The following is a 26576-nucleotide window of genomic DNA, read 5'->3' as shown; positions in this document are numbered from 1 at the left end:
GCGACTGTCGGAATGATGTGAAATGATGTGAAAATGTAGGTTGTTTCCAGTGGTTTGTCAGTCTGGCCCCTAGGTGGTCAGTTACACCTACTGTGAGTGTGTGAGTGTGTGTGTGGTCTGGAAAGAAAAGGATTGCATAACTGGATTGGAGCCTATGTGGAGAAATGCGGCAGGTCGCCTCCTCAGTGGTTGCAGGCCACTCTGATATTCAGAAAGGCCTCTGGCATTAGTCAAGGCTTTACTGTAGGGTGCAATGTGCATCTGCAGTACAAAGTTAGAGTAAGAAAAAAGGGCAAGATCATCTCTATCAGCCACTTAAGTGGCCTTTAATTTGAAAGGAAATTTGAACTGTTGGAAAGTTCAGCATATTGTAATTTGAATCACCAATGACTATCCAAACTTTGAATAATAAAAACAAACAAGCAATAAGTCTTTGGTTTTTCAAAACACTTGGCCAATTCTGATCCTTTGGCTGAATAAGAATGTGTTTTACTAATGTTGCAAAATTTTTAGGCATCCATTAAAAAAAAAAATCAAAAAACCAAGGAATAAAATGTTTGCACAAATCTAATGAAAATAAGGTTTCACTGACTTTTGTCTGTTTTTGCAAATCAAAAATTTAACTTTTAATACTATAGTTCAAGAACACTCTAAACCTCTATTTGACTGTGTTGCAGAGGCAACTTTAGGATATTTTATCCCACTCCATTTACTTAACAGTTTATAATCTTGTCTTTTTTAAATTCTGTGAATGCATTGCATTTACTTGAGCAGGATTTTAGTTATTTGATCTTTAAAAGGTTTGTCTACTTCATCAAATGTATATTTCGTTTATCTAAAATCTAAAACTTCAAAGGCGCTAAAACTGTTTGGACAGAAAAGGTTGCGGACCATGAAAAATAACCTGGAAATGTTTCCTCTACCACTCTTTTATCTCATCTACCAGTCCATCTAATTTTTCTCCCCTCTACAGCCCTAGTACTACAGGATGCTATCAAACCAAAAAGAAAATGACAAAACTGAAATTTTGGTTGAGTTTGAAAGAAAAAAAAATGTCCATACGTAATTTTATTTTGAAAATCCAGACCGGAAGCGTCGTATATTTACAGTACCGCTTGAGAGTTGATGTCCCCCGCTGTTCTCCCCGGTCTCCAGTGAGGATTTACATACCCTGGTTTCCGTAGAACTGGGAAGCGAAAGAGGAGGGTGGTACGCCTTTCAGGAACCGAGGAAAGCTCTGCAAACAGTGGAACCAAACAATTTGATAACTCGTCACACGTCGTTTTTGTCGTAAATCACAAACTACGGTGAAATAACGTTTGCGCAACTTTCCCCGTTTGGATAAACTTTTTTAGTCTGGAGGACGGCTGGGAGTGTTTCGGAGAAGTCGGGAAGCAGTGTGAGTTGACGCCGGTTTGAAGGGCTGTGGCCATGGCCGGTGGTGGAGGTGGTGGTGGGGTTTCTCCATTGGGGCCCGTACCGCCGATGTGGTATCACCGAGACCTGAGTCGAGCTGCGGCCGAGGAGCTGCTGGCCCGAGCCGGGAGAGATGGCAGCTTCTTGGTGCGGGACAGTGAGAGTGTCAACGGAGCTTACGCTTTGTGTGTGTTGTAAGTACGTTTTATTGCTGGTAGAAACACACAACCACCAACTTGCACATATTGTAACACTTTGTCCGTCTTTGACTTTATCGTGCACCTCTGCCACAGTTTAAATGGCATTTACGAGTTAGCTCACTCCACGGAGTCTTGTTTTCTAACTGCCTTCAAGTACAAACCTTTCTCAAGAAAAACTGGCATCACTTGTGTGTGCGTGTGTGTTTGTGCGCGTGTGTGAGAGAGATCAAATTGTTGCTGATGATTGGATAAGCCAGTGTTTGTTTCATTTGTTTACTTTCTCCTGGAGGGCAGAGCCTGGGAGAATGAGAGGGAGAGCTTGTCTGCCCAGCAGTGCAACCCCAGCATTGCCCTCAGCTTCAGGGCTGTTCCTGTCTGTCTCATGTCTGATGTGGTCGCCTGCAGCGCCCTTTTTTTTCGTCTTTTTTTTTTTTTTTTTTTTTACAAGGCATAATGCTAAAACTAGCCTGGAGCAGTGACATTATTCTGAATGGTAGCATATAAACATCTGGCAAAGCCACAGGGATGTTTTAATTTAAAGCACATATAAGATGTGTTCTGTGTTGCTGGCTTAGGTGAGGTGTTCCTACACATGATTTTACCCCAGTGTCTATATTTAGAGCTGCAGAGTCGACCATCTCCTGCAGAAGTAGGTAAATGGTGAAACCCTCCATCACTTAAAAGACTTTGCAACAGTAAGCCTGCCCGTTCAGTGAGACGAACAATTCTTCTCCTGTCTGTACTCGGTACACCTGTCAAGCAGTTGAACACGTTTCAACACACACACACACACACACACACACACACACACACACACACACAACAATTCCAGTAATTTGCATTTGACAATGACTCAGCTAAGTCGAGGTGAGTGAAGTGAGGATGTTTTAAACCACAAGTTTATGTGTGTGTGTGTGTGTGTATGTACGTGCATGCACCTGCAGAACACGCTCATGTAAAAACCAAACGTGTGCCACTATTGAGATCTTACTGACTATCATGTCAAATCATCATTGATGCGATAAAGAAGGCATCACGGTGGATTGCGGTTTCGACTGATAGCACAACTATACTTCCTAAGATAACTTTTAATTTTCTCCTCTTTGCTTGATGCACACTCAATTCAGCAGGTCAGCTCGTGACCGAAAACATTCTTCACATCCATGCATCATCCGTTTCTGGCTTTATTCCTGCCTCTCCCTTCCTCTCCCTTTTAACCTTGCACTTCATGGATGCATTTTTCATTTGTTGAAAGTTTCTCTCACCATACTTTTTGCCCAGATTTTTTTCCCCCTCAAATACCAAAGAGTAGTTTTAGAGAAAGGGTCACACTTACTGTTCATTGTCATTGGTAGTGAACAAATATTTTGGGAGTATTCTGATGATTCCAAACATCATTTGGCATTGACCGTAGTTTGCAGAAGTCAGGGATCAGAATCATGGCTTAAATTAGAACTGAAACTGCAATAACCTGAAAATGGGAACATGTTACTGGACACCTGATTAAATGCTGTAGTGATCATTTCCTTCACTGCATGTTAAGGATTATAGGTAGTGGAAGTTATTGCTCTGTGGGTTAAATCAGCATGCACAAGAGTGCTCATTTGTAAAATGTAACAGAAAACAGAAATATGAAAAAAAGGAAATGAAGAGTGTTTCTTTTTTTTAGGTTTATATTTGTCTGCTACATGACTGTCCACATAGAAATCCGAACATAGGAAATAAATGATTTTTTTCGATTCATATTGGGATAGTAATGTAAGCTAGAAACTCGAACCTCATAATGGCACTTCAGAAAAAAATCAACAGAATACCGTGATTGTCTATTAATAGTAGAATTGGGTGTTTTTATGAGGAAGGATATAAGTTAAAAGCAAACTGCTGTTTTTGGCCACACATGCTCTTTTTTAAGTGTTGCCTTTTGCTGAGCTCACCCATGTGACATACACACACACTTGCTTCTGTTTTTTGAGGGTTTTTTTTATGATGCATCAGTGTGTTTAGGAAGTGTTTCCACTCTGCTGCTGTCTCGCATAGTAGTGATGCACTTGCTACAAGAATGCAAAGAGATCTTCGTGGTAAAGATTTGAACTGCTTTAGCTGGTCTCACACCAGGCATATTTGCTTATCATTGAACGTTAGGAAAGGCCAATAGAACCAAGGCAAGGGTTCCTAGCAACTAAGTTGCTAGTTGTTTATTTTAGGAACACTATTGCCTATTTCTCTATGTTCAATCAGTTGCAGCCGCAGACCCTTTTTTTTCTAGTTCAGGGGGATGTAACATGCAACTGTCATCTCACTGGGTGCAGGTTGAGGGGTCGGCAGCATCTGAGGTGACAGTTGAAGTACTTTGAACTTTGAGTGAAGCATTGATTGATCACCTTTATCCTGTCATGAAACATTTCTGTCTTGATGGAAATGGTGTCTCACACACCTTTCTCACCACCGGTGGATGAGTTCTGTGTCTGTCCTCAAACTTTATTTTAAAACTGCTTCAAGCATTCTTACCAAAAAAAAATAAAAAATTCTTTCAGAACCCCCGATTGGGTTTGTAGTGGTAATCAGAAATACTTTTTTTCTTGCAAACTATGTTGACACCTCAACCTCCCCTGCTCCCCTCTCCCCCTCCTCCCTGTCTTAAGCATGGTTGTACACATGACTGATTAACATGTGACAACACATGGCACATTTGCAGAGTCTGAATCCTATTGTTTACCTTAGTTGGGATGAAGGTGTACAGACAACTCTCTGAGTCATCCGTCAGTGATGTAATGATTGAGCTCAAAACTGTTGAGAGCATGGGCCGGCCCTGTAGACAGTCCCAGGGCTCATAAACTCTTAAGTGACACCAGTTCGGTTGAAGAACCTGCACCAATTTTGTGGGAAGGGGCATCAGTGGTTTGAGAATGAATACTGATGGGAGATTCAGATTTCTGACTGACATGTTTAATAGCACACTCCACCACTGTCATCAAAACACGCGATATCTTGAAGAATCACCTGTCAAGTAGAGCTCCAGAGACTTGCATGACCCACTGATGCTGTTCTGGTGGCTTGCATTTGCTGGGCACCTTACAAAGTTAGTTTTTCCTTTTAATTTGTTACCTTTGATTTGCTAACTTGTCACTACCACTTTAATAAATGTTTGGGGAAAAAATGCTTACGTGAGGAACACTTAAGTTTCGAGCAGTCATTTGTGAAACATTTTCAGATGGGTTACAAATTAAAGTGCCATTGTTATAAGAAACCTGCGAACCCATCAGGTGTTTCCATTTGTTCGGTGAGATTGAGTGAATTTGTCTGTGTTGCATCTACAGAGATTTTGAAATGTTTCTTTTTATGTCCTGTCAGGATAACGTTCTTTTTTTTAATCAGTGCAGCACGTCTAAACATGTTGAATTTCAGACCTAACCTTCTGCGTGTTTAAAACCAAGATTCTGCGGAAACATTCTTCACCATATGTAAGTGTAAAATATCACCATGTAGTTTTATACATGCATTGATGTGTTTTATTGAAATAATAGGTTTCGGACTGTGTCTTTATGTTGTGTTTCATTGCTGTTTTACAGCTTGTTCTTTCCATCTTTGCACTGAGATATTGCTCATATTTATCAACTGCTTTTTCTTCAAGTTTATCAGTAATTAGATTGAGGCTTTACCTCTCTCTGTTTCAGGGTAGTCATTTCTATATTTTTTTTGTCTTTGTGCATGTTATCTATTGCATGTCTGCCCATCAAGGTAGGGGAATCCCTCCAAAACCCTTCCTGAGATCCTACTTTAAATTGCTTTGTTCGAAAATTGGGTTGTTATCCGGTTTGTTAAAATAGAGTGTGTGTTGTGCAGATTGTAAAGCCCCTTGAGGCATACATGTGTGCTTCTGAGGTGTACAAATAGAACACAGTTGACAGTGGTTTTTCCAATGTGAGCAACTTTATTACCGTTGAAGAAGGATGCAGGTTGTGTGTGTATTGTTGTTGTTGGGATGAAACAACAAGCGATAAGCTGTGACCCTAAACACACACACACACACACACACACACACACACACACACACACGCATGCTGCAGGCTTTGGGTTTGTATCTATGAACCTTTCCCTAGCCCCTCCTGCTCCCTTCACTAGTATAATTTTGCTGCAATTGAAACAATAGTATTTACTCCAGCAGAGAATCTCATCAGCTGCCAACAGGAAGGCAAACACACACTTAGACACTGCAGTGACAGACATCGACGGGTTCTCTGTCGCTGGAGCTACAATGCATTGTGTTTGTGACTTGTATGCAGTAGGTCAGGGTTGAACTTGGTTTCAAAAACTAGAGTAAACAGAGACATTTAATCTCACGCCCCACGTGCACTGCTAGACCTTGAAAGACAGGAGTCAATATTAATCAAGTTATTTTGATGGCCTGACTGTACTGATACAGAACTGCTCTCTGTACAACATAGTTCATTTGTTCTGAATCTCATTTAACTTTCACTTCTGTGTGCTGTCAGATTTTGGCAAGGATCCCCAAAATGCATATAAAAGACATCTTCTAGGCTTAAGTTTGAGAACCGCTGAAGCAGGAGTTGCTGTGAGTCAGCTTGTGAAAACATAATTGCTTAGTAAGGAAGTAGTACTAAGGTTAAAATACAGCAAGGGCAGATTTTACTGCACAACATAATTAACTTTGGAGAATTAGTTTTGCTTGATAATGAAACTGTGTAGCGTGTGATCCTCTCAGTTGTCTTAGTGTCTGGATTTTCATAGGTCATCAGGAAGTTTATAGCAGGCTCACCTTCTGTGCTACTAGTGACTTTCAGAACTTGGCTACTGCTTTTCTCTCAGCATCAGACCCTTATTGAAGGATGGTCAAGGTCTTGGAAATGTGTTCACCCAGTTAGTCACATAACATGTGGGTTTTTCTACTTCCCTGAAGGTAGTAGCATTACTAAAGAAAAGGTTAATTTAAATGAGAGTCCAACACAGCTGAAACAATATCTGTTGTTTGGGATTAAAAGAAATAATTCTGTTGTGGTTTGTTGTTGAAACACATCCAGTTCATGTTTTAGTTCCTGTAGGACACTGACCTGGAAAGACCGGAAAAACAGCCGAGTGGTCAGGGCAGGACGAATTCCCAACATGGATTTATCTCTCCCTCAGTTTGTAAAGCCTAGTGTGTAGATGCACAAGCTGTAAGAGGGTATAATGTGTTCGCAAAACTAAAAGCAATATTTAAGATGCAAAAACACTCACACTTGTTCACAAATGCCGCTCACACATGCAGAACATACATCAAAAGACATAAGCCACAATGTTTGCCTGGCAAATTGAACATTTTGTGTCCAGTCCACTGAGCAGACATGCATGTCATTGAACTCCAGCTGGAGGCTGCAGGCGTAGAGTCAGTCCTGCAATCACAATGTCAGGGCATTGATCCATGATTGGTTATAAAAAGCTTATAGTTCAATCCAAAATGCAACTCACTCTTTGAGGTGTGATACACTGCTGTTGACTGATAAAGTTGGTTTAATGGTGAGTGAAATTCTGGTTCTGTTGCAGATGCAGGTACTGTCTTGCTGTGGTTACGTTCTTGTTCTTATATATTCACACTCTCACAGCTTTAGCCATCTTGAGCCCAGTGATGCCTACAGGCACTTGATGTCAATGCAATTTCACAACTCCATGAAATGTATCACTGAAATGTTTAGTTGATTGCAGATTCAGCTCTTGTTGAAGTAGAATGAGGGAGTGATGGTATGAGGGAGAGTGTGCAATGATACAACATGCCAATTGCAACCATTAAAACATGCAAACGGTAAATGTCATCTCGCCAAAAACAGAAGCACAGAGCTAGCTCTGGTGATGTGCTTTCGTTCGTTCATAGCATGACTTTAGCTTTGTTGGCTGCTTCTTACGATTGAATTTATGTTTAAAAAAAAAATCATAAAAGTTGTGTTCATTAGTGAAGATAGTCTTCAACTCCTTCTCTTCATCATTGCGCTGTCTTTGAAAAAGCCATAGTGCCATGATTTTTACCATGAAGCTGATAACAGTGAACAAAGTGAAAATCAGCCCAAACCAGTTATGGTTGATAAATCATTGAAGTGCTTTTTTTTTTTTTTTTTTTAAATAAAATCCTTCAAAATATTGGAGATGCTTTTCTTCTGTCAGTCTTGGGAAAATGTGTGTTTTTCTGTCGTTGTTTTTTTGTCCCGTTATCAGACTGTAACTGTACATTCTGTAAACAGCAGGTTCAGATTAGCTGGTTTCAGCTATACTGTATCATCCTACTGTAAGGATAAAGCCCACTCAATACTCTGACAGACAGCAACAGGTTGAAGCTCCCCCCTACACGCTCTCTCATACACTCACCACCACACACGCCTGTCAACGAAGTTCAAGTGTGTATGTGTATCATGTCAGACAGTGGATGTTAAAAAGATGTTGCTTCTTTTTTCCTTCTTTCTCTCTCTCTCTCTCTGCACCCCCTCTCTTGTGTCTCTTTCTGTCTCTTGTCTTCTCTGCAGATTTCAGAAGCATGTCCATACATACAGAATCCTCCCAGATGAAGAAGGGTTTCTGGCTGTACAGGTACTGAGATGACACACACCAAACACACACAGTCCACTGAGGTTAAGGGTGTGTGTATGCAAGCAAAAACTGTATTTGCTTCAGAAGCAGCTGGCAGGCAGGGATGCTTTTGTTGGCTCTAGCTCTCTCTCTTACACACACACACATACACACTAACATACCAACAGCAGTGTCTTTGTGCGTTGTGCCCAACAGCTGTGAACTCCCCACCACCGGCACCACCACTTACCCCACACACACACACACGCATACCTCGCAGACACATGCACTCACGCCAACATGGCGCTGGTCCACTCCAGACTGTCCGCGCTGCCACATCACAGATGGCCATGCTGCTTTCGGTCTGCGAAGAGTCCAATTTTTGATTTGGATTTGTTTGCAAACAGTGTTATCAAAACATTTCTTCCTGGTTTGAATTATATTTAGACTACTGGTCATATTTGCTTATTCGACTTTAAATGTGGAACAATAGGGTGAGCAGACATGACATTAACATGAGCAATGGTAGCAAAGGAGATGGGTGTAATTGTTATATTCACGCCATAAAAAAAATAACTTTGCCTTTTTCTTGGTGTATCTCTCCCTGTTTGTCTTCATCCCAGACATCTCAGGGTGTACAACCAAAGCGGTTTAAAACGTTACCAGAGTTGGTGTCATTATATCTGCAGCCCAGCCAGGGTCTAGTCACCACCCTGCTCTACCCCGTAGACCGGGAGGAGACTGCCGTCCCTGACGACCGGGACTATTCAGGTATCTCTGAAGCCCTCATATGCTACTTCCCAGCAGTGGCCTGTGTGTTAATTCTCCTTTTTATATGAATGGTAGATGGAGAGGATGAGAAGCCACCCCTCCCCCCTCGCTCTGCCTCCACCTCCACCCCCCCTGGACCAGACACACCCACAGACAGGTACCAAGATCGTTTAGACCTAATTATATCACATGTAAACTATTTATATGCAGTACTCACAAACAACCCTAGTGCAATACTGCCACTCAGCACACACACACACACACACACACACACACACACACACACACACACACACACACACACACACACACACACACACACAGGAAGGATGTTACTTCATTGCTATTGTGAATTTTGTCTTATGTAAAGCCAGTCCACCAAAATGAAAGGTAGATGCAATGCTTCAGTCAGTTCCTGTTTCGTTTTTCTGCTCAATCACACACGTGCACAAACAAAAATGCAATAAACATTGTGTCATATTAAAGTTTTTAGCCAGGGCTTGCTGGTCAGGGTACAAATCTCTCAAAAATTATATTTTTAGTTCAAATGAGTTAATCCTACGAGGAACCAGGTTCAGTGACTCACACACTCTTTTATTCTTATGTTTATATTTTGTGAGAGTTGAGATACAATGTGAAGGACCAGCATCAACATGGAAAGTAAGGAAGTCTTTCAGGGGTCTTTTCTCAACAGCAACTCAAGTGAATGACTTCAAACTGAGAAACACACTTTTTCACAATCAGAGGATTTAGTGAACCTGTGCAATATGCAGTTAATTTTGACAGTGTTACAATTGTTTTTTTGCACCAGATAAGCACACCACACTCCTGTGGTAAAGCAACACACACATACACACACACACACACACACACACACACACACACACATATACATTCTTCCTGTGTGTCCCCCTCCTTTCCCTGCCACATCTGTTGAAAACCACTTTGTTAACAGATGAAACAAGCTTTGATGGATGAAAGCTGCAGTTTGTGTGTGCTGAGCACGCACATGTGCATGTTATTAAGATATCAGCCATTATCATGCTGAATTTGGGTAGAGAAATAAGAGAACTGTTTAACTGTTGTGCTATTTTGCCCACAGGAAGAATGTTATATTTTATAAGATGTAACTCATGGCAGAGAGAGATGAAAGTGGTAGCAACAATGGCAGCTGAGGGTTAAAACAATGAAGCAACATCCTCTTTTCAGTGGTGCTCATTTTTTGAGCTGAGCTGTGGTTGAACTGAGACGACAATCTTCTATGGAAATTAGTGCTCACACTTGCCACTAATGGTTTATTAAATGTTCTTAAACCACCAAAATGAGTGTGAATTACATCCGCTGTAGTGATGAAACAAGAAATCACCTTTAATTTGCACTCACCTAGACTGCTTGCTGACTCTGAAGTGTTAAAAATTAGGCTTGGCACATTTACATGGCTGACGTGGAACCTGAAGTGTTGAACATATCAACAGATCCCAAATGAGGTTTTTGTTTCACATATTAACAAAACACGTGTGCGTGCGTGCGCGTGCGTGTGTGTGTGTGTGTGTGTGTGTGTGTGTGTGTTCAAAGTGATGCAAGGGCTGAAGAAAACCTGAAATTGGCCAACATGTGCAGCAATTTTTCTACTGAGGAAATATTAAGAGTCCAGAATGTAATAACCAAGAAACAAATGTGATGATCAAGAAACGCATGACCTCTCTCACTATGTGACTATGCTGGTCTTAAAAAAATGTGTGAGTGAGTGTGTGTGTGTGTGTGTGTGTGTGTGTGTGGGGGTGGGTGGGTGGCAGGCAAGGTAGACATAAGTCAGCTCTTTTGGTTAAGAGGAAGTGTGTCTGAAGGTCCCGATAGCACAGATGCAGCGCTCACGCGTATGCGAGGCTGTAACAAAGAAGCCCTTGACAATTTTTTTTTTTTAATATGAAGGTTCTGCATTTTCAGTGGAAACTTTAAAGTATTTATTTGGCATATCGAATCAGCAAATGTGATTACCTGAATTAAAGTAGAAAAGTACACCAGGACAGTACAACAATCAAGAATGTAGTTAACTATATTACCAGCCCTGTTACATAAGCACATGAAAGTGATGTGTTCAGTACCAGAGGACTTTTTTGGCTCATATGAGTGTGAGATAATGCAATTCCAGTGCAATTTATAGCAAATACAGAAATTTCCATGCATATCATCAGGGTTTAAACGCATGTACTATAAAACATTTTTAACTTTATTTTAATGTGTTTCAGTACACCGGCAGCAAATGGCCTAAGCACCATCTCCCATGAGTATCTGAAAGGCAGCTACGCTCTGGACCTGGAAGCAGTCAAACAGGGAGCCTGCTCACTGCCGCACCTCAACAAGACACTAGTGGCCTCCTGTAAACGCCTCAATGGGTGAGAGGGACACACGTGTTTGAACATGCAGTCTTTGAATTGCTCTCTGGGCCAGCAGGAGTCCCCTGCTTCCTTATCTCATTCTCTGTTCTGGTCACAGTGGCTGATGTAATGCACACACACACACACACACACACACACACACACACACACACACACACACACACACACACACACACACACACACAAAAGAATCATCAGATTTATCACATAGATCAAATCAAATAAATTGAGCAATTCAAAATATATCAAACTCAAACTAGATTAGGGGCGACATGGCTCAGAGATAGAGTGGCTGTCCAGCGACCCTTCGGCTGCTGGACAGCCTGAAGTAAAAAGAATAAGGGAAATCTGAAGGCTTTTATTTATTATTGCTCGTTAATTGTTTTCCTGTCGTAAGGTCTCATAGTTGAGAAGGAGGGCTTTAAGCTTTGGAACCTTCTCTGTGTCCATCAATAGGGAGGTGGATAAGGTCCTCTCTGGCCTGGAGATCCTGTCCAAGGTCTTTGATCAGCAGAGTGCCTTCATGGTCTCCAAAATGATCCAACAGGTACATCCCATCCTCTTTGCTTTTGTTCTTTATGTATAATTATTACATTTAACAGTGGACATTCAAACATTAATGTATGTGTGTATGTTGTGTTTGTGAGACATTATGAGCAGAGGCATGAAAAGAGTGAGTCTAACTAAAATGTAGTGTTACTGGTTTTAACACAAAAGAGACACACACGCACGCACACACACATTTTTGTCTGCAGTGCAGTGGCTGTCATGAGGAAGCTTTTTTTCCAGGTCTTCTGAAGACAGCTCAGATATACATAGTCACACTACAGTCATACGTGCTGCTCTTAAAATAGTGTTGTCCTGAGCCAACACTCAATGTTTGTCCCATCGAAGTACATTTAGAGATGACTTGAGGTGTGTGTCTCTGTTCTTTGTATTAGATGATAGGAGACAAGCTGTTTTTGTGGGTATCCCCCAAATACTTTATATCATCCAACTGTCATCACGTAAAGACCTCGACACCCACAAAGCTAAATCACTCTGACTGATGAGACCTGTGCCAAGGTTGAAGCGTGGCAGCACGATGCTGGTAATGCCAGGCAGTCACTTGACTCCAGTTACTAATAAGAATAATAAAGACGTCATCAGCAGCACAACGAAACTATGAGAAGGGGGTCGCTCTTACATGTTGCTTGGTGTCTCTGTAGCCCCTCTTGATTATTCAGAAGTAAAACTTGCAATATTCATGTTCTCATTTGTCAGACATTTAGTCGTAGTACTTCATATCAAAATGACTTTTGTGCAATTCTACATGCTGTGCAGCCCTGTGCTTGATAGAAAAGCTTTATTTCGGCAAGTGGATTGATTGTTTCATCTCACTACATCTCACATGGTCAAGCATATTTTTCTCCATCAGTCCGTGAATCAGGGTGGGGACCAGGAGTTGGAGAACCTTGTGACCAAGCTGGCAATTCTCAAAGACCTTTTGTCCTCCATAGAGAAGAAGGTAACCACATAAATTCAGGCTTCTCTAGGCAGTTACAAACACACACACACACTTAAGCCGCACTTCTCACTCACTGTGTGTCTGTGTGTGTCCATATGTGTTTCTGTTGCTTTCTTGTTCTCTTACTCAGCCAAGCAGACACACACACACACACACACATCTGTTAGTTGGAGGTGGTTAGTTTAGATAACCCTTCCCATGCGATGGAAAGTCTGACTGCATGTGTTGCCCTGTGTGTGTGTGTGTCTGTGTGTCTGTGTGTCTGTGTGTGTCTGTCTGTGTGTGTGCGCGCGCGTGTGTGTGTCTGTGTGTCAGTGTCTCAAAGGGCAGGACATGGAGATTAAGCGCGCTGCCTCTCTTTTGAGGTGACTTCAGTTAGGGTCTACAACATATGGAAGCAACACACATGAAGGAACTGTGTGATGTTACAGATCCTTTTCTGTGGTTTGGACTGATTTCGTCTCAGATGTTGATCTCACATATATGATAATGTGAATGTGTGTAGGGTGCTTCACTCTTAATAATTTTCTTCAGATTATTTATATGTGAGTCTCCATGCTCACATAGTTCATATCCTGGCTTCAACTGACATTGGTCTTACTATGTATTTTGACTTCTCCATCTTTCTTATTCTTTTTAACAAGATATTTTTGGAATGCCATGATAGAATTTTTAAAATCTTGCACAAACCTTCAACTTGGGCTTGAAGATGAACTGAAAGTTTTGTGACGGTCAAAGGTCAAGGTCAATGCGAGCTTACAGTATATCGCCAACAATTTGGCAGAATTTCTCAGAATTTCTTATTTTGGTGGTCAAGGTCCCGGGGACAAGCACACATCAGAGAAGCACGTAAGACCTGTGCATTATTTATAATTTCATATATTGGAATGTGTCAATTCTTTAGATTACTCTATTTATTAAAAGTTACAAATAAGCACACCCAGTTTAATTTATCCATTTCAACTGGCCAATGGATGTGGAAACCAAACCCACATAAATATGAATGTACTTCAACTTCCTATTTTCTTTTCCTGATATAAATTGAATTAAATGCATCAATCAAATCTATCTACATAAATCGAGTAGGATCAGGTTTTTCAGTATGTGTACTTCTGAGTGGAAGGAACCTCAGGTGGTTGCACTTAGAGGAACCAATTCCAGCACTCTGGTTTTTGAGCAAACTGTCTTACTGGTACGATGAAGGAAATACCTCTTGATCTCCTTCTTTGACAAGTCAATGAACAAAGCAGCATTTGTCGATGCAACCTCTGAAGATTTTGCATAATGTGTGATACAGGAGAAAAAAGATGAGGAAGCTGCTCCCTCTGTTATTTGTTGGGAATAATAAGAGGTTTGTAGTTGTAGTAAACCTCACCCATCCAGTTTCCTGCTTTTCCAAAAACAGTTTGACAGCCTCTGCCATATTAATGTTGTTGGTCTAACCCCTTTATTTTATTTGAAATGGGTTTAGCTGGGAAAGAAGGAAATGGCTGCATCATGTCTTGACTCAAGTGATGCCACTGGCTCTGCCCTCTTCGCTCCCGTGAGGTCACATCCAGGAAATGAGAAACTGTTTCCTTGTTGACACCACCAATGTAGCTGACAACAGTAGTCTGTGCGTGTGTGTGTCCTCATTTTTCCTTCCTTCTCTCATTTTTTTCTCTGTTCTTCCTTTAGGCCCTAAAAGCTCTTCAGGACATGAGTTTGTCCTCTCCGTGCCCCCTCCCTCCTCTCTCCATGCGTCACAGCAAGTCCATCCCTGTGCAAGCCTTCGAGGTATGCATACAAACACACACATTATATTATGTGTGGTTGTTCTCTATGGTGTCATGTGAGGTCACTATTATTAGTGCATCCAAAAAAACCAAACTGGTGCTCTGTCCTAAATGAGGGAATGTAGTGTTATTGGTGCATGTTGCCCCTCCGTGACGTTTCAGCTCTAATTTGATCTGTTCTCATTTTTGGTGTGACACTCTAATCACTATTAACGTCTTAGTTCGGTCATACGCTCTCTTGTTGACAGCTCAGGAAAATATGTTTTTCAGTGATTTTGCTATTGAGGCAAATCTGATGTCTGTTATAGAGGACTGAAACAGCTCCAAATGTGGAGACAGTCCTGAATAATTAGGTGTCAGTCTCTATCAAAGAATGTGTCACAGGGTTAATTACAGTGTAACAGGCTTTGAGGTCACAGATTACTCATCACACAGCAGGAAGTCTTTCCTCACTGAGCTGATGTGAGACCAAAGGAATGTTTGTACTGCTGCTTCCTGTAGCATCATCATCATTTGAAGGATGTGTGAGAATATTTTGTCAGGAACGTTCAATAAGAGCAAAGGTGAAAGGGATAAATTATTGGAGTAAAAACGAGATGAAAGAGTTGAACTTTTTAGCCAAATTCGCATTCTCACTGGTGATCATCAGCTTCCTGTTTACTCTGTCATGAGAGACATGTTTAAGATGTTGCACTGAAGATTAAGGGTATGTTTCGCTAAATGTTTTATCTGAGAAAACACAAGCCCTATGTTTGCCAGATTTTAGATCCATAATGGGATTCATAATAATAAGAGCAGGATGTGAATTTGGAGACCCCTGGTGGTGAATAGATCCATGTAATTTAAAAAGTGTAAACTTAAGCTACATTCATGGCCAGAAATGTTTTGAAGATCCACACCCACCGGGCCTGTCATGAGAGCCAAGCTGCCCCACCCAACCCAAGACACACTTTTTAAGCAACAGCCTTAACCCAACCTGCCACATGCAGATTGCCAAATGTAGGATTTGTATGAATGCACTTATTTATACTTCATTAATTAAATTATCATAGTTTTTAGGAACTAGTTTTTTGTCACGAGGAATAGATGAACTATTTTATGACCAGATTAAGCGCCTAGCTTCTCCTGGCCCATGATTACATGGGTAATATATAAATTATACTGCAGTAATTTTGTTTTATTTTAAGTTTTCTACAAGTCAACATGATATCATCGGTATCACTAACGGCCTGTTTTGGTGAGCGAGTGTGGTGTGTGTGTGTGTGTGTGTGTGTGTGTGTGTGTGTGTGTGTGTGTGTGTGTGTGTGTGTGTGTGTGTGTGTGTGTGTGTGTGTGTGTGTTATGTAATCCCTTCTCTGTGAAACCCTCACAGGTCAAACTGGATGTCTACCTGGCAGAGCTGACCAAGATAGGAAAGAGTCAGAAGTACACACTGTCTGTAGACGTGGAGGGAGGAAGACTGGTAGTGATGAAGAAGGTGAAAGACAGCCAGGAAGACTGGACCACTTTCACACATGACAAAAGTAAGAAACACACTGTACACACAACAACCTGATGAGAAACCAGTGGAGGCAGGGAAGCTCTATGTATTTTACATGGATTTAAAATATATTAAGTTCATCTTGTCATTTTGGTTCTAAGTCTAGATGGAGAACTTTGATCATTTGTCTCATCTAACTTGTGTTTTTTTCCCCATTGCTCATTCATATCCCCTCTATGTTTCGATCCACCCTAATCTTCTGCCTCCCAACTGTTGTCCTGCTTGTTACATGTCTTACTCTCTCAGTCCGTCAGCTGATCAAGTCTCAGCGGGTGCAGAATAAACTGGGCATTGTTTTTGAAAAGGAGAAGGACAAGAGCCAGAGGAAAGACTTCATCTTTGCTAGTGCCAAGGTCAACGCGCACACATGCACACAGGAGCTTTTTGGAATCACACATTTTATATTCAAACTGATGAACACACATTTTTGCGTCAAGATCTCTAGGTGTGTTTCCAAATATTATTGTATATATTATCTGTAATATTACATGTACAATTTTTTTCCTGGCCGATCACTTACAAAAGCATAATAAACTTACATCCATTGAAGATTTAGAGGTCTAAGAAAGAACAGCTAGTATATGTGCACGTGATTTTGGCCAGCTTTTTTAATGCAGCCACTTTAAAAAACAAAACAAAACAAAAAATTCTGTTACAGCACCCTGGGCTCATTTTGTGTGTGTGTGTGTGTGTGTGTGTGTGTGTGTGTGTGTGTGTGTGTGTGTGTGTGTGTGTGTGTGTGTGTGTGTGTGTGTGTGTGTGTGTGTGTGTGTGTGTGTTTCAGAAGCGGGAGGCATTTTGCCAGCTGCTGCAGCTGATGAAAAACAAACATTCCAACCAGGACGAGCCAGATATGATTACTGTCTTCATAGGCACCTGGAACATGGGTTAGAAACTCACACGTTTTAGTTCTTTCAGTCACTTCTTCCTTTATTAAACTTCACACATGGATGCCTGATGTATTTTCAACCACCACATTAAAGTATAACACAAATGCATGCAGGCCTACACCAAAACTGAACATTTATATTTATTTATTAAATCTAAATAAAAATATTGAAAACTTTTTTAAAAAGATACCCGAGAGTCTTAGCACAGGATGTCTGTCGTTCTGTCTTCGTCTTTAGGCTCAGTGCCTGCACCGAAGTCTGTGGCCTCGTGGGTGTTGTGTCGTGGGCTTGGAAAGACACTGGATGAGATGACCGTCACCATACCACATGACCTGTATGCATTTGGAACCCAAGAAAACTCTGTGTGTGATCGGGAGTGGGTGGAGACTCTAAGAGCCATGTTGAAGGAACAGACAGAATTAGATTATAAACCAGTAAGGAACATGCTGCAGTGAAAAAGACTCACTTACTCCAGTACATTGCTAAGTGAAATATTTCAGATTCCTGTTTGTCATGTGTTGCTTGTGTTTGTAGATAGCAGTGCAGACTCTGTGGAACATAAAGATTGCTGTGCTGGTGAAACCTGAGCATGAGAACCGGATCAGCCATGTAGGAATGTCCAGTGTGAAGACGGGCATCGCCAACACTCTGGGTAAGAACCGTCTGCAGGATTTACCACTGAAAACATAAGTCTCAGGAGAACGAGATGTAACATACCACATCAGACCCCTTTCTAATTGAAACTTCAATTATGAATTAAAATGGTTGGTGTTGTTTGCCTCTAGGTAACAAAGGGGCAGTTGGCGTGTCCTTCATGTTCAATGGAACATCTTTCGGTTTTGTGAACTGTCACTTGACTTCAGGGAATGAAAAGATTGCAAGGTATCATCCTTCGCACAATTGTGACTCTGCTGTGTTGTGAAGTTATTTCTTTATTTGCTTAACTTTAACATAATTGGTACAAACTGTGTCTTGTACCGTCTGATACCTTCATTTACATTTGTCTCTTGGATGAAATGGCTTTTGCTGGCTATTGAGGATGCATTTTTGTCTCTGCTGTTTTAGCTTTTTACGAGTGATAAATGTGATTTTTGTGTCCTGCAGGAGGAACCAAAACTATCTAGATATCCTGCGGCTGCTTTCACTTGGAGACAAACAGCTGAGCTCCTTCGACATCTCACTGCGCTTCACTCACCTCTTCTGGCTAGGCGACCTCAACTACAGGCTGGATATGGATATACAGGTGAAATACACACACATCCACACACACACAGACGTCGAAGAGATGACATGCAGTAACTTTGCTGAAAGCTCACTCTGTGATTGTGATTCTTGTGTTCACAGGAGATCCTCAACTACATTAACAGGAAGGAGTTTGACCCCCTGCTAAAGGTGGACCAGCTCAACCTGGAGAGAGAAAAAAACAAAGTATTTCTGCGATTCGGTTCGTATGCCACCAGATTTCTGTCTTTACGTAACTGATTCTCACATCGCAAATAAAGAATCTCAACATGAATGGGTCACTAACCTTTATAATTTGTTTCAGTGGTTATTTTATAGGACTAAATTGTTTTTATTGTAATATTTTTGTAAACCTTATATGGTTTAGAATACAGTGATATTTTTAAATGAATATAATACTTCACAAAAAAAAACCATTTACCTTGGAAAAGGTGATTACAATTTGAAAGTGTTTCTTGGCCCACAAGAGGGTGCTCCCTGCCCACCCACAGAGGTTTTATGGAAGTCTCAGAAAAAAAACACTCCACTTTTTCCTGCTGCAAGTCATAATCTGTGAATGTGTTGTCTTGTTGCAGCGGAGGAAGAGATCTCATTCCCACCCACCTACCGTTATGAACGTGGCTCCAGGGACACGTATGTTTGGCAAAAGCAGAAAGCCACAGGGGTGTGTTACAAAGATAAAGTTACGGCCACATACTTCTGAAACAGTCTGGATTTCCTCTTTTTGTGAGTCACTTGGATAACCTGTGTATGTCTTCTGTCCATCCCAGATGAGGACTAACGTTCCCTCCTGGTGTGACAGGATCTTGTGGAAGTCGTACCCAGAAACACACATCGTTTGCAACTCCTATGGTGAGGACATCAGTGGAGACCATTTGTCACACTTTTTTTTCGCGGAATTCATGTCAATTATCATTTTAGGGTGCAGGGGCACTTTTACCTAAACACGATAAACCTGTTAAAAATGCTGTACAAAGCCACTGAGATTATGGATTCTGTTTTTTTTAGGCTGCACAGATGATATAGTGACCAGTGACCACTCCCCAGTGTTTGCTACATTCGAGGTGGGCGTGACCTCTCAGTTTGTTTCCAAGAAAGGTACAATGATCTAAAAATCCTCACAAATCATTTTAATGTTTGCTGTTCTCATTGCTGTCTACTTCCTGTCACTCACTCTCCTGCCTGACTCACTGCCTGTTGTTGTTCATGTCTATTTCTTATGCTACATGATTTCAAAATAGTCCTGAGCAGATCTGACTCTCCCTGCCCTTCATTTCTTCAACCCGTCCATTCTGTACCTCTTGTTTTATGTCCAGGGCTACCAAAATCTTCAGAGCAGGCCTACATTGAGTTCGAGAGCATCGAGGCCATCGTGAAGACGGCGAGTAGGACCAAGTTCTTCATCGAATTCTACTCCACTTGTTTGGAAGGTGAGGTGAACATTTTTTCGCGCTCGTACATGTAGTTCACTATAAGCTGACAGAAATCCACCAGGAACCATGAATGCAACTATAAGAAATGGATCTGTTTCTTCTCACTCCCTCCCTCTCTATCCCAGGCAGTCAGTATACCTTTATGCTAGCATCCATATTTGACCTGAGCTGCACCCCCCCACCTGTCCACTGTGCACTTTTGGATGAAAATCCATAGAAACATGTCCCAACTCTCCTTCCCCCCCTCATTCCCTTGCCTTTCCCGTTGTTGCCTTTCCCATCCACTCCACCCTGCATTTCTCTCTCTGTCTCTCTCCTTTAGAGTTTAAGAAGAGTTACGAGAACGACAGTCAGAGCAGTGACAACATCAACTTCTTGCGAGTGGGCTGGTCCAACAAGCAGCTAACGACACTTAAGCCTCTTCTTTCTGAGATCGAGTACTTGCAGGACCAACACCTGCTGCTAACTGTGAAATCACTCGATGGATATGAATCTTATGGTATGAAGTTGTTTGTGGTGCTTTTTCTTCCAGAGTAATTGAATTTGTCTACAGTGTCTTCATTGATCTTGTTTTGGTTTTTTTTCAATCTAATAAGCTCTCTGTGTTTTCTCACTGCCAGGAGAGTGTGTGTTGGCTTTGAAATCAATGATTGGCAGCACAGCTCAGCAGTTCCACACCTACTTGTCCCACCGTGGTGAGGAAACAGGAAACATCAGGGGATCCATGAGGGTCAGAGTCCCTTCTGAAAGGATGGGAACCAGGGAGAGACTCTATGGTATCAGTGTTCAATTAATGAAAATGTTCATTTTAAAAGAAAAAAAGTCAAATTTCTTGTGAGAAAAAAACTGAGTCATGTTTGAACGTTGTGTTTCAGAGTGGATCAGTGTGGACAAAGATGAGACAGGTGGACCTAAAGGGAAAACCACCCTGGCATCCAGAGTGGGACATGAATATGTGAAGTTAGTACACTCCTCTCTTAATGTTTTATTTGATGGAGTTAATACATGTACCAAAAAATGTATATGTGTATGGTGTTTTAGTCAATGCCCCCTGAAGACATTTTTCTTTCTATAGATTAAGTTGATGCTGTCATGTTCTAAGGCAGCCATCGTGACCTTTCAGTGACAGTGACGATTCACTGTCTTATAACAGCCCCTTGTCTGGGACTTCAACATTACCTGGAAGCAGTTCAAATGGAAATGTGAAAAGTAGCTGTCTGAGAGCAAGGAGGAAGAACTGCTGCAACCAACTTCAAATTAGCTTGGATTGAACTGGAATAACAGATTACAACTATTATCATCAGGCAGATTTGTACTAACACCTTTCTCAAGACAAGCAAACCATTTTCAACATTTGTATAAAGTTTGGATTTGATTGACACTAAAACATGTAAAGTGAATTTTATGTGGTGTAACTCTTAAATGGGAACTTTTGATCCTGAGTTGGAGATTACCATAAAATGATTCGCAGCTATATATCTTTTTTTGGGTTAGGGTTAGTAGTCATAATCATGGTAGATACTTGACGGAGGATATTCCGTGTCCGTAGTAAAAAAAAGGTTCAATGTTTCCTTGCTTTTCCTTTGCTTCATGTCTCTATTCAGGCCTTCTGTGGTTCGTAAACAGCTGGGGGAGCTGGGGAAGGTCAGTGAGGAGGGAGAAAAGAGCTGCAAGGAGGAAACTGCTGCCAGGTATAAACACGGTGATGAGAAAATGCAAATTGTTTTTACACAACAAATGTGATTTTAAATCACCTGCTCTCTTTCTATGCATTCATGTCAGGCCGAAGCAGGAATCTTCAGATGGAGATCCCTCTGTTAGCAAGAATAGCTACAATAACCCTGCCTACTACATTCTGGAGGGTGTTCCCAACCAGTCGGCAGCTGCTATCTCACCTGAGCTCCTCCCATCTCCTACCTCCACCAACACTCAGTCAGTTAAAGTCCCCGCCCCCATTCCTGGGGCTCGAACCAAACCCCCCTGTACTTCATCAGCATCCTCTCACTCACGAAGGCCTATAACAGGTCACCCAGTCCGGGCCATTAGTGAGGAGGGGTCCTCAGAGGATGATGGAGTTGTTTGTGTGGCAGGGGCGCAGGGGGGAAGCACGCTAAATCGACCCCCTCCTGACTTTCCACCTCCTCCTCTTCCTAAGGGAGCTGTGGAGATGGTTCCAGAGGTCCCTTTCCCTAAACCACGCCCCCTTTACCCAGATCTAGCTGAGGTCAGGATCCCTGCAGCACCTCCTGGAGCCCAGCTGGCCCTTGGGGAGGGTTTTAGGCGAGGAGGAGGAGGAGGAGGAGGAGGAGGTGGTGGTGGTGGAGCAGGGGCATTGGATGACCAGTCATGTTCTGTACTTCAAATGGCAAAGACACTTAGTGAGAGCGAGTTTCCTGGACAGCCTCCACGCGCTCCCTCTGCACCACCTCCTCTCAGGGGGCAATCCATGGGTTTAGGTCTAGATGCCTGCCGCACCTTCCCACCCAGGAATCCCATCCCAGAGAGTATCGCTGAGGATCTTCCTGAAGAGGTGAGACGTTAAGTTGTTCAGTGGCGTATTTGAAGTCTCACTTGAGGGTCCTTTCGTCAATGTAACAATTATCTCACATACTGTGTTTGACAGGACTCACCCTCACTGTGTGCTCATCCCATACCTGCGTATTTTTTACTGTATCTGTGCTGGTACAATTACTGAGATAATCGTGTTCCCCTTTTGCAGGCACTTTGGGGTAGCAGCAGCTCGTCTTTGTCTGTGGGCGAGTCCTCGGTGGGAGAATGGCTCCAGAGACTGGGACTGGAGAGGTATGAGCAGGGTCTGCTACACAACGGCTGGGACGACCTGGAGTTCCTCAGGTATGTACATCCATAATGTTGACATCAAAATAGCTCAAGTGTTGTCTCAGCTTGGGCTGAAACTGTCAGCAGAAAATGAATAAGCAACAACTCTAATTGTCAAATTGATGTTTAAGGGGAAATTTCATGAAATGTATCTTATCTTGATTTTTTTCCGTGTAAAAACTCCACTTAAACTCATCTGGTCTTTTTGTTTCTCCAGTGACATCACTGAGGAGGACCTCGAGGAGGCAGGCGTGCTTGACCCTTCCCACAAAAGAATTCTGCTCGAGAGCCTCCGGCAACAGCAACCGAAATAAACTGTGCCAGACTGGTTTTTGGCCAGTCCAAACCGACCGGGAACTGCACCGAGTCCCAGGAGACCACACCTCAGCTGAAGTGAGCTGAGCTAAGCTGGAATGTGCCAATTCATGCCAGACTGTGCCTTCTGAGAGAAATTGCACTCCGTTTTTACCTTCAGAAACACTTGTTCAGCTGGCATCTGTTTTCAGATGTCCTGTATGTTGTCATTTGTAATTGAGGTGGCCTTATCTCATGATCCTCCCAACATCACTACATGACTTCAAACATAGTGGAGAAGATGCGGGATGAGTGGCCAGACAGAACTTGGCTACACGCCACATGTAGAGCAGCCTCCTTGCGTGTTCTACCTGCTGTTCCAACTGGCCTCCTGACACTCAGAGCTCAGTTTCTTGACGTTGTCCTGAGGAACCTCAACAGGGGAGGGAGAAGCTTTGAGAAATGTTGGAGAAGTTGATTTTGCCTCCTCAGATCAGACTTTTTGGTAACACTGTTCTTCTCAGGTATTTCCCCACGTATGGTCACATCTGGGAAATGATGTGGGAAGAAACTACACAAGTTATGCCACCGCCTGGGCGAATGAATCCTATTGCTTCCATGAAAGTGACAAACAGGAAGTTGCAACATTATCAAGAAGCACCAGAGAGGACCTTGTTAAAGTGAACTCATGTTTCAGTTTGTACTGTTCTGATGATGTCTGGGCCGCTGCACGTATTTATGGTTTTTATGTGTCCTTGTGTTTTCTTGATAAAGGGAATTTAGAGCGAACCAACCAAATCAGTCCAGAAGTGACTGTTAGCCATTTTGATGTCTCCTGCTCCCGGTGTGTGAGTTTTACGCACCGATGTTTCTGTTGACTCTTGGTGAGGGAATACACCTGGCTGTGAGTGGAAAGATTGAATCCAGTACATTTCTTGTGTTCATACTGGTAAATTTCAATTAGCAGAGGAAAGTAAATAATTTTACCAGCGTAAGACCCCCCCCCAGGTTGAATGGGCTTCACATCAGATCTTCCACTCATCTAATTTTGTATCCATTTCATTTGAATTTATGTAGACAGAGACATGTTTAGGGAATCGATTTATATAGCCAAGTAGATTCAACAGTGATAATTCTACTGAGTATTTACTAAGCCATCACTTTGTTTTTGAGAAACTGTCACCAAAAAAAATGTTTTTCCTTCGTTTAATTTAATGCAGATATTTAGTAGACACTTGCCCAAGTGTTTGGATATGTTGTACACGCAGGAGATATCATGATGAAACAGAAGTAAGGGATATCTGCAGGCTGTGGTTGATGTTGGTGGTGTTGATGGCCGTAGTTGACCAGCAGGTGGTGCTGCTATTCCATAAATCTCATAGACACTGACTGGAAATGTAGGGAAAACCTGTTCACAGTTCTTAGTCTTCCTCAAGGCTTTTTGTCTCTCTACAGAATATGTTTATAACAAATGAGAGTTCGGTTACCTCTTAGACACTTTTATTTGTTCTTAATTTAAATCCTGCCTCCTTTCCTGGCTGTGAGACCCCAAACCAGCTTGTAAGTGCTGGTGTGGATTCACATGGGCTTTTATCACAGTGAATCACACTAAATTATTCATAATGCAAAAAAAACAGTGAAGCTTAAAGTAAAGAATGTAACTTTCAGCTCTAAATTCTGGTGTGAAGAGGTTTTATTCTTGAGTCCTCTTCTCCTTCCACGACTTTGTAGCCCAAACACACTCTTGTGCAGAACCCATGTGTTTATGCTGGAGCTCAAGCGTGTCTTAATTTTTACAATGGGCTGCATTCGTTCAAGGCTCTTACACTCAGATTTGTTCCTACACGATTTTGAGCCCTTAATTTAGCCTTCCAGACAGGAAGTAAAGACTGATGGCTTCTGACGTCTCTTATGGAGTTCTTGTACCTGTCAAGCAGGCTTGCAAAGATAAGAGGTGTGAACTGACGACTTAAAAATTCTCTGTAGAACAAATTTATGTTAAAGAATGTTTCATGAATGAGGTGCAGTTTCACTAATCATATGCCAAGAAGGAGGATCTGCTGTTTTAAATGTGATGTCTTTTCAAGCCTTTTGGCCTTTCAGTGTTCTGTTATTTGTGTGTGTGTGTGTGCGTGTGTGTGTGTGTGTGTGTGTGTGTGTGTGTGTGCGTGCGTGTGTGCGCGCATGTATGTGTTTGTGCAAAAGAGAGAGACTATTGTTATATTCTGACACTCCATTTTCTTCACGTAGTCTCATCCATTGGTTCTGTTAAGTTAACAAGTTGTTCAACCATGTCATTTTTTTCAATTAAAATGTAATATCTTTCCTTATTTATGACTCTTATCTTCTGCCATTTGCGAGGAAAAAAAAAACTGACGGCATGAATCCTTTTGAGTGCCAGAGGGAAGGAGAGGGAGACAGTTTACGTTAAATCAAACTGAAAAAAAGTGACATGTAGGATTTTATTTAAATATGATCTCAGGAAAACAACTTTGTGAGTGTTTTGAGTTTGCACAGAAGACGCTACACTCTCATCATTGTATTACACACACACACACACACAGATATTAGAAGGCATCATGTAGTGCTTCCATAATGTAGATTTATTAGAATATTCAGAGTAGTGCTATAACTTCTCATTCACTAGAGCTTCTGTCAGTTCATAGTTTTCATGTTGGTCTGTAAAGCAAAGTGAAGGAAATGAACCAAAAAAAAAAAATCTATCTAATATTTATATTACTAATTACAGGATTTACAGTCAAAAAAGAAATATGACTGACAAGAAAATTAATAAATACACTTTTTTCCCCTTTTTGCAGAATGTATCACATGTAAACACCCTGTCTTAAAAAACAAAGCAAAGTTAAGGGGTGGTACAGAAGGAACAGCAGGTTTTTTTGAGCGGAGACGCCTTACACAGTCAACTCCCAGTAGAAAACTCTCGTAGTATATTGCCAACAATTAACTCTCACTTGTTTCCGACCCTATTTGTCAACTGTGTTAGTGAAACTGTGACAGGAGAGTGTGTGAGGATGAGTCGCTCACAAAAACTCCTCAGTTACTGAAGTGAAACCAAGTTGAAGGAGATCACCCGAAGAAGATCAGGGCAGCGAGAGAAACCTCGTTCCATTGCTTCCTGTGAACAAAGTGCCCACTGTTTGATAGAGAAAGGCATGATGGGACAGAGGGAAACTGCGGTTGTGTGTGTAAGGGGGGGTCACACAGAGGGTGGGTTGTTACAGTAAAGAGGGAGGAGGGGATGAGGTGTCCTGTCCACTCTAATTGGATTTTGGGGTGCCCTGCTCTGCCTGGCAAAGAGATTTAGGGGTCCAGTGGAAGTTGATGTTTAGACTTCTGCTTAAAGCTCCTACCTGACCTCCATGCTCATCAGCACTGCTGCTAAGTGCACAACCAGGTTTTCTTGCAAGGCAGCAAGAGTGTGTGTGTGTGTGTGTATGTGTATGTGTATGTGTGTGTGTGTGTGTGTGTGTGTGTGTGTGTGTAAGGAAGGGTGTGTTGAGGCTAAATCTTGTGTGGAATGGTGACTGTTGCATATCTTGAAGTGTTTGGGTGCAAGAGGAGTTTTGTTTCGACAGGGATGTTTGTGGATGAAGCCCGAGAGCCGCACTGAGGGGAGGTTATAGTAGCCAAGTCCTGACTTCCTCAACCAAACCTTGAAATCCTGACTGTTCCAGCGGACCACCGAACGTCTCTGTGCT

At 41.9% G+C, this 26576-nt stretch overlaps 1 protein-coding gene across 2 annotated transcripts; it reads left to right on the top strand.

Annotated features, from left to right (window-relative positions):
• The first annotated feature begins 1121 nt into the window (after nucleotides 1-1121).
• On the top strand, nucleotides 1122-25178 carry inppl1a (inositol polyphosphate phosphatase-like 1a). Of its 2 annotated transcripts, XM_086215700.1 has the most exons (27): nucleotides 1122-1610; nucleotides 8126-8189; nucleotides 8792-8939; nucleotides 9015-9096; nucleotides 11189-11335; nucleotides 11795-11885; nucleotides 12756-12845; nucleotides 14523-14621; nucleotides 15993-16143; nucleotides 16407-16513; nucleotides 16945-17047; nucleotides 17288-17484; nucleotides 17585-17702; nucleotides 17836-17932; nucleotides 18155-18293; nucleotides 18395-18494; nucleotides 18868-18956; nucleotides 19063-19144; nucleotides 19301-19390; nucleotides 19609-19722; nucleotides 20048-20224; nucleotides 20346-20501; nucleotides 20601-20685; nucleotides 21330-21416; nucleotides 21508-22255; nucleotides 22445-22578; nucleotides 22781-25178. In XM_086215700.1, the coding sequence occupies exons 1-27, from the start codon at nucleotides 1432-1434 to the stop codon at nucleotides 22875-22877; spliced, it is 3771 nt and encodes a 1256-aa protein (XP_086071826.1). In that variant the 5' UTR covers nucleotides 1122-1431; the 3' UTR covers nucleotides 22878-25178. The 2 variants fall into 2 exon arrangements, with proteins under 2 accessions (XP_086071826.1, XP_086071827.1); XM_086215701.1 differs by lacking the exons at nucleotides 1122-1610; nucleotides 8126-8189; nucleotides 8792-8939; ... (1 more) ...; nucleotides 11189-11335; nucleotides 11795-11885 and adding an exon at nucleotides 12294-12428.
• The last annotated feature ends 1398 nt before the right edge of the window (nucleotides 25179-26576 follow it).

This window comes from Aulostomus chinensis, chromosome 10 (genome assembly GCF_037954235.1).
Source record: "Aulostomus chinensis isolate RoL2024-O1b breed Wild chromosome 10, RoL_Achi_v1.0, whole genome shotgun sequence".
Classification (NCBI taxonomy): Eukaryota; Metazoa; Chordata; class Actinopteri; order Syngnathiformes; family Aulostomidae; genus Aulostomus; species Aulostomus chinensis.
Note: the sequence above shows the minus strand (reverse complement) of the source record. Positions and strands in the feature narration are given on the sequence as shown.

Excerpts from the sequence above, each read along its gene's own strand:
- inppl1a (XM_086215700.1), top strand. The coding sequence starts at position 1,432 with ATGGCCGGTGGTGGAGGTGGTGGTGGGGTTTCTCCATTGGGGCCCGTA. Across the intron at positions 14,622-15,992 it reads TCCCTGTGCAAGCCTTCGAG|GTCAAACTGGATGTCTACCT; the intron begins GTATGCATACAA and ends AAACCCTCACAG. Across the intron at positions 18,495-18,867 it reads CAAAGTATTTCTGCGATTCG|CGGAGGAAGAGATCTCATTC; the intron begins GTTCGTATGCCA and ends GTCTTGTTGCAG.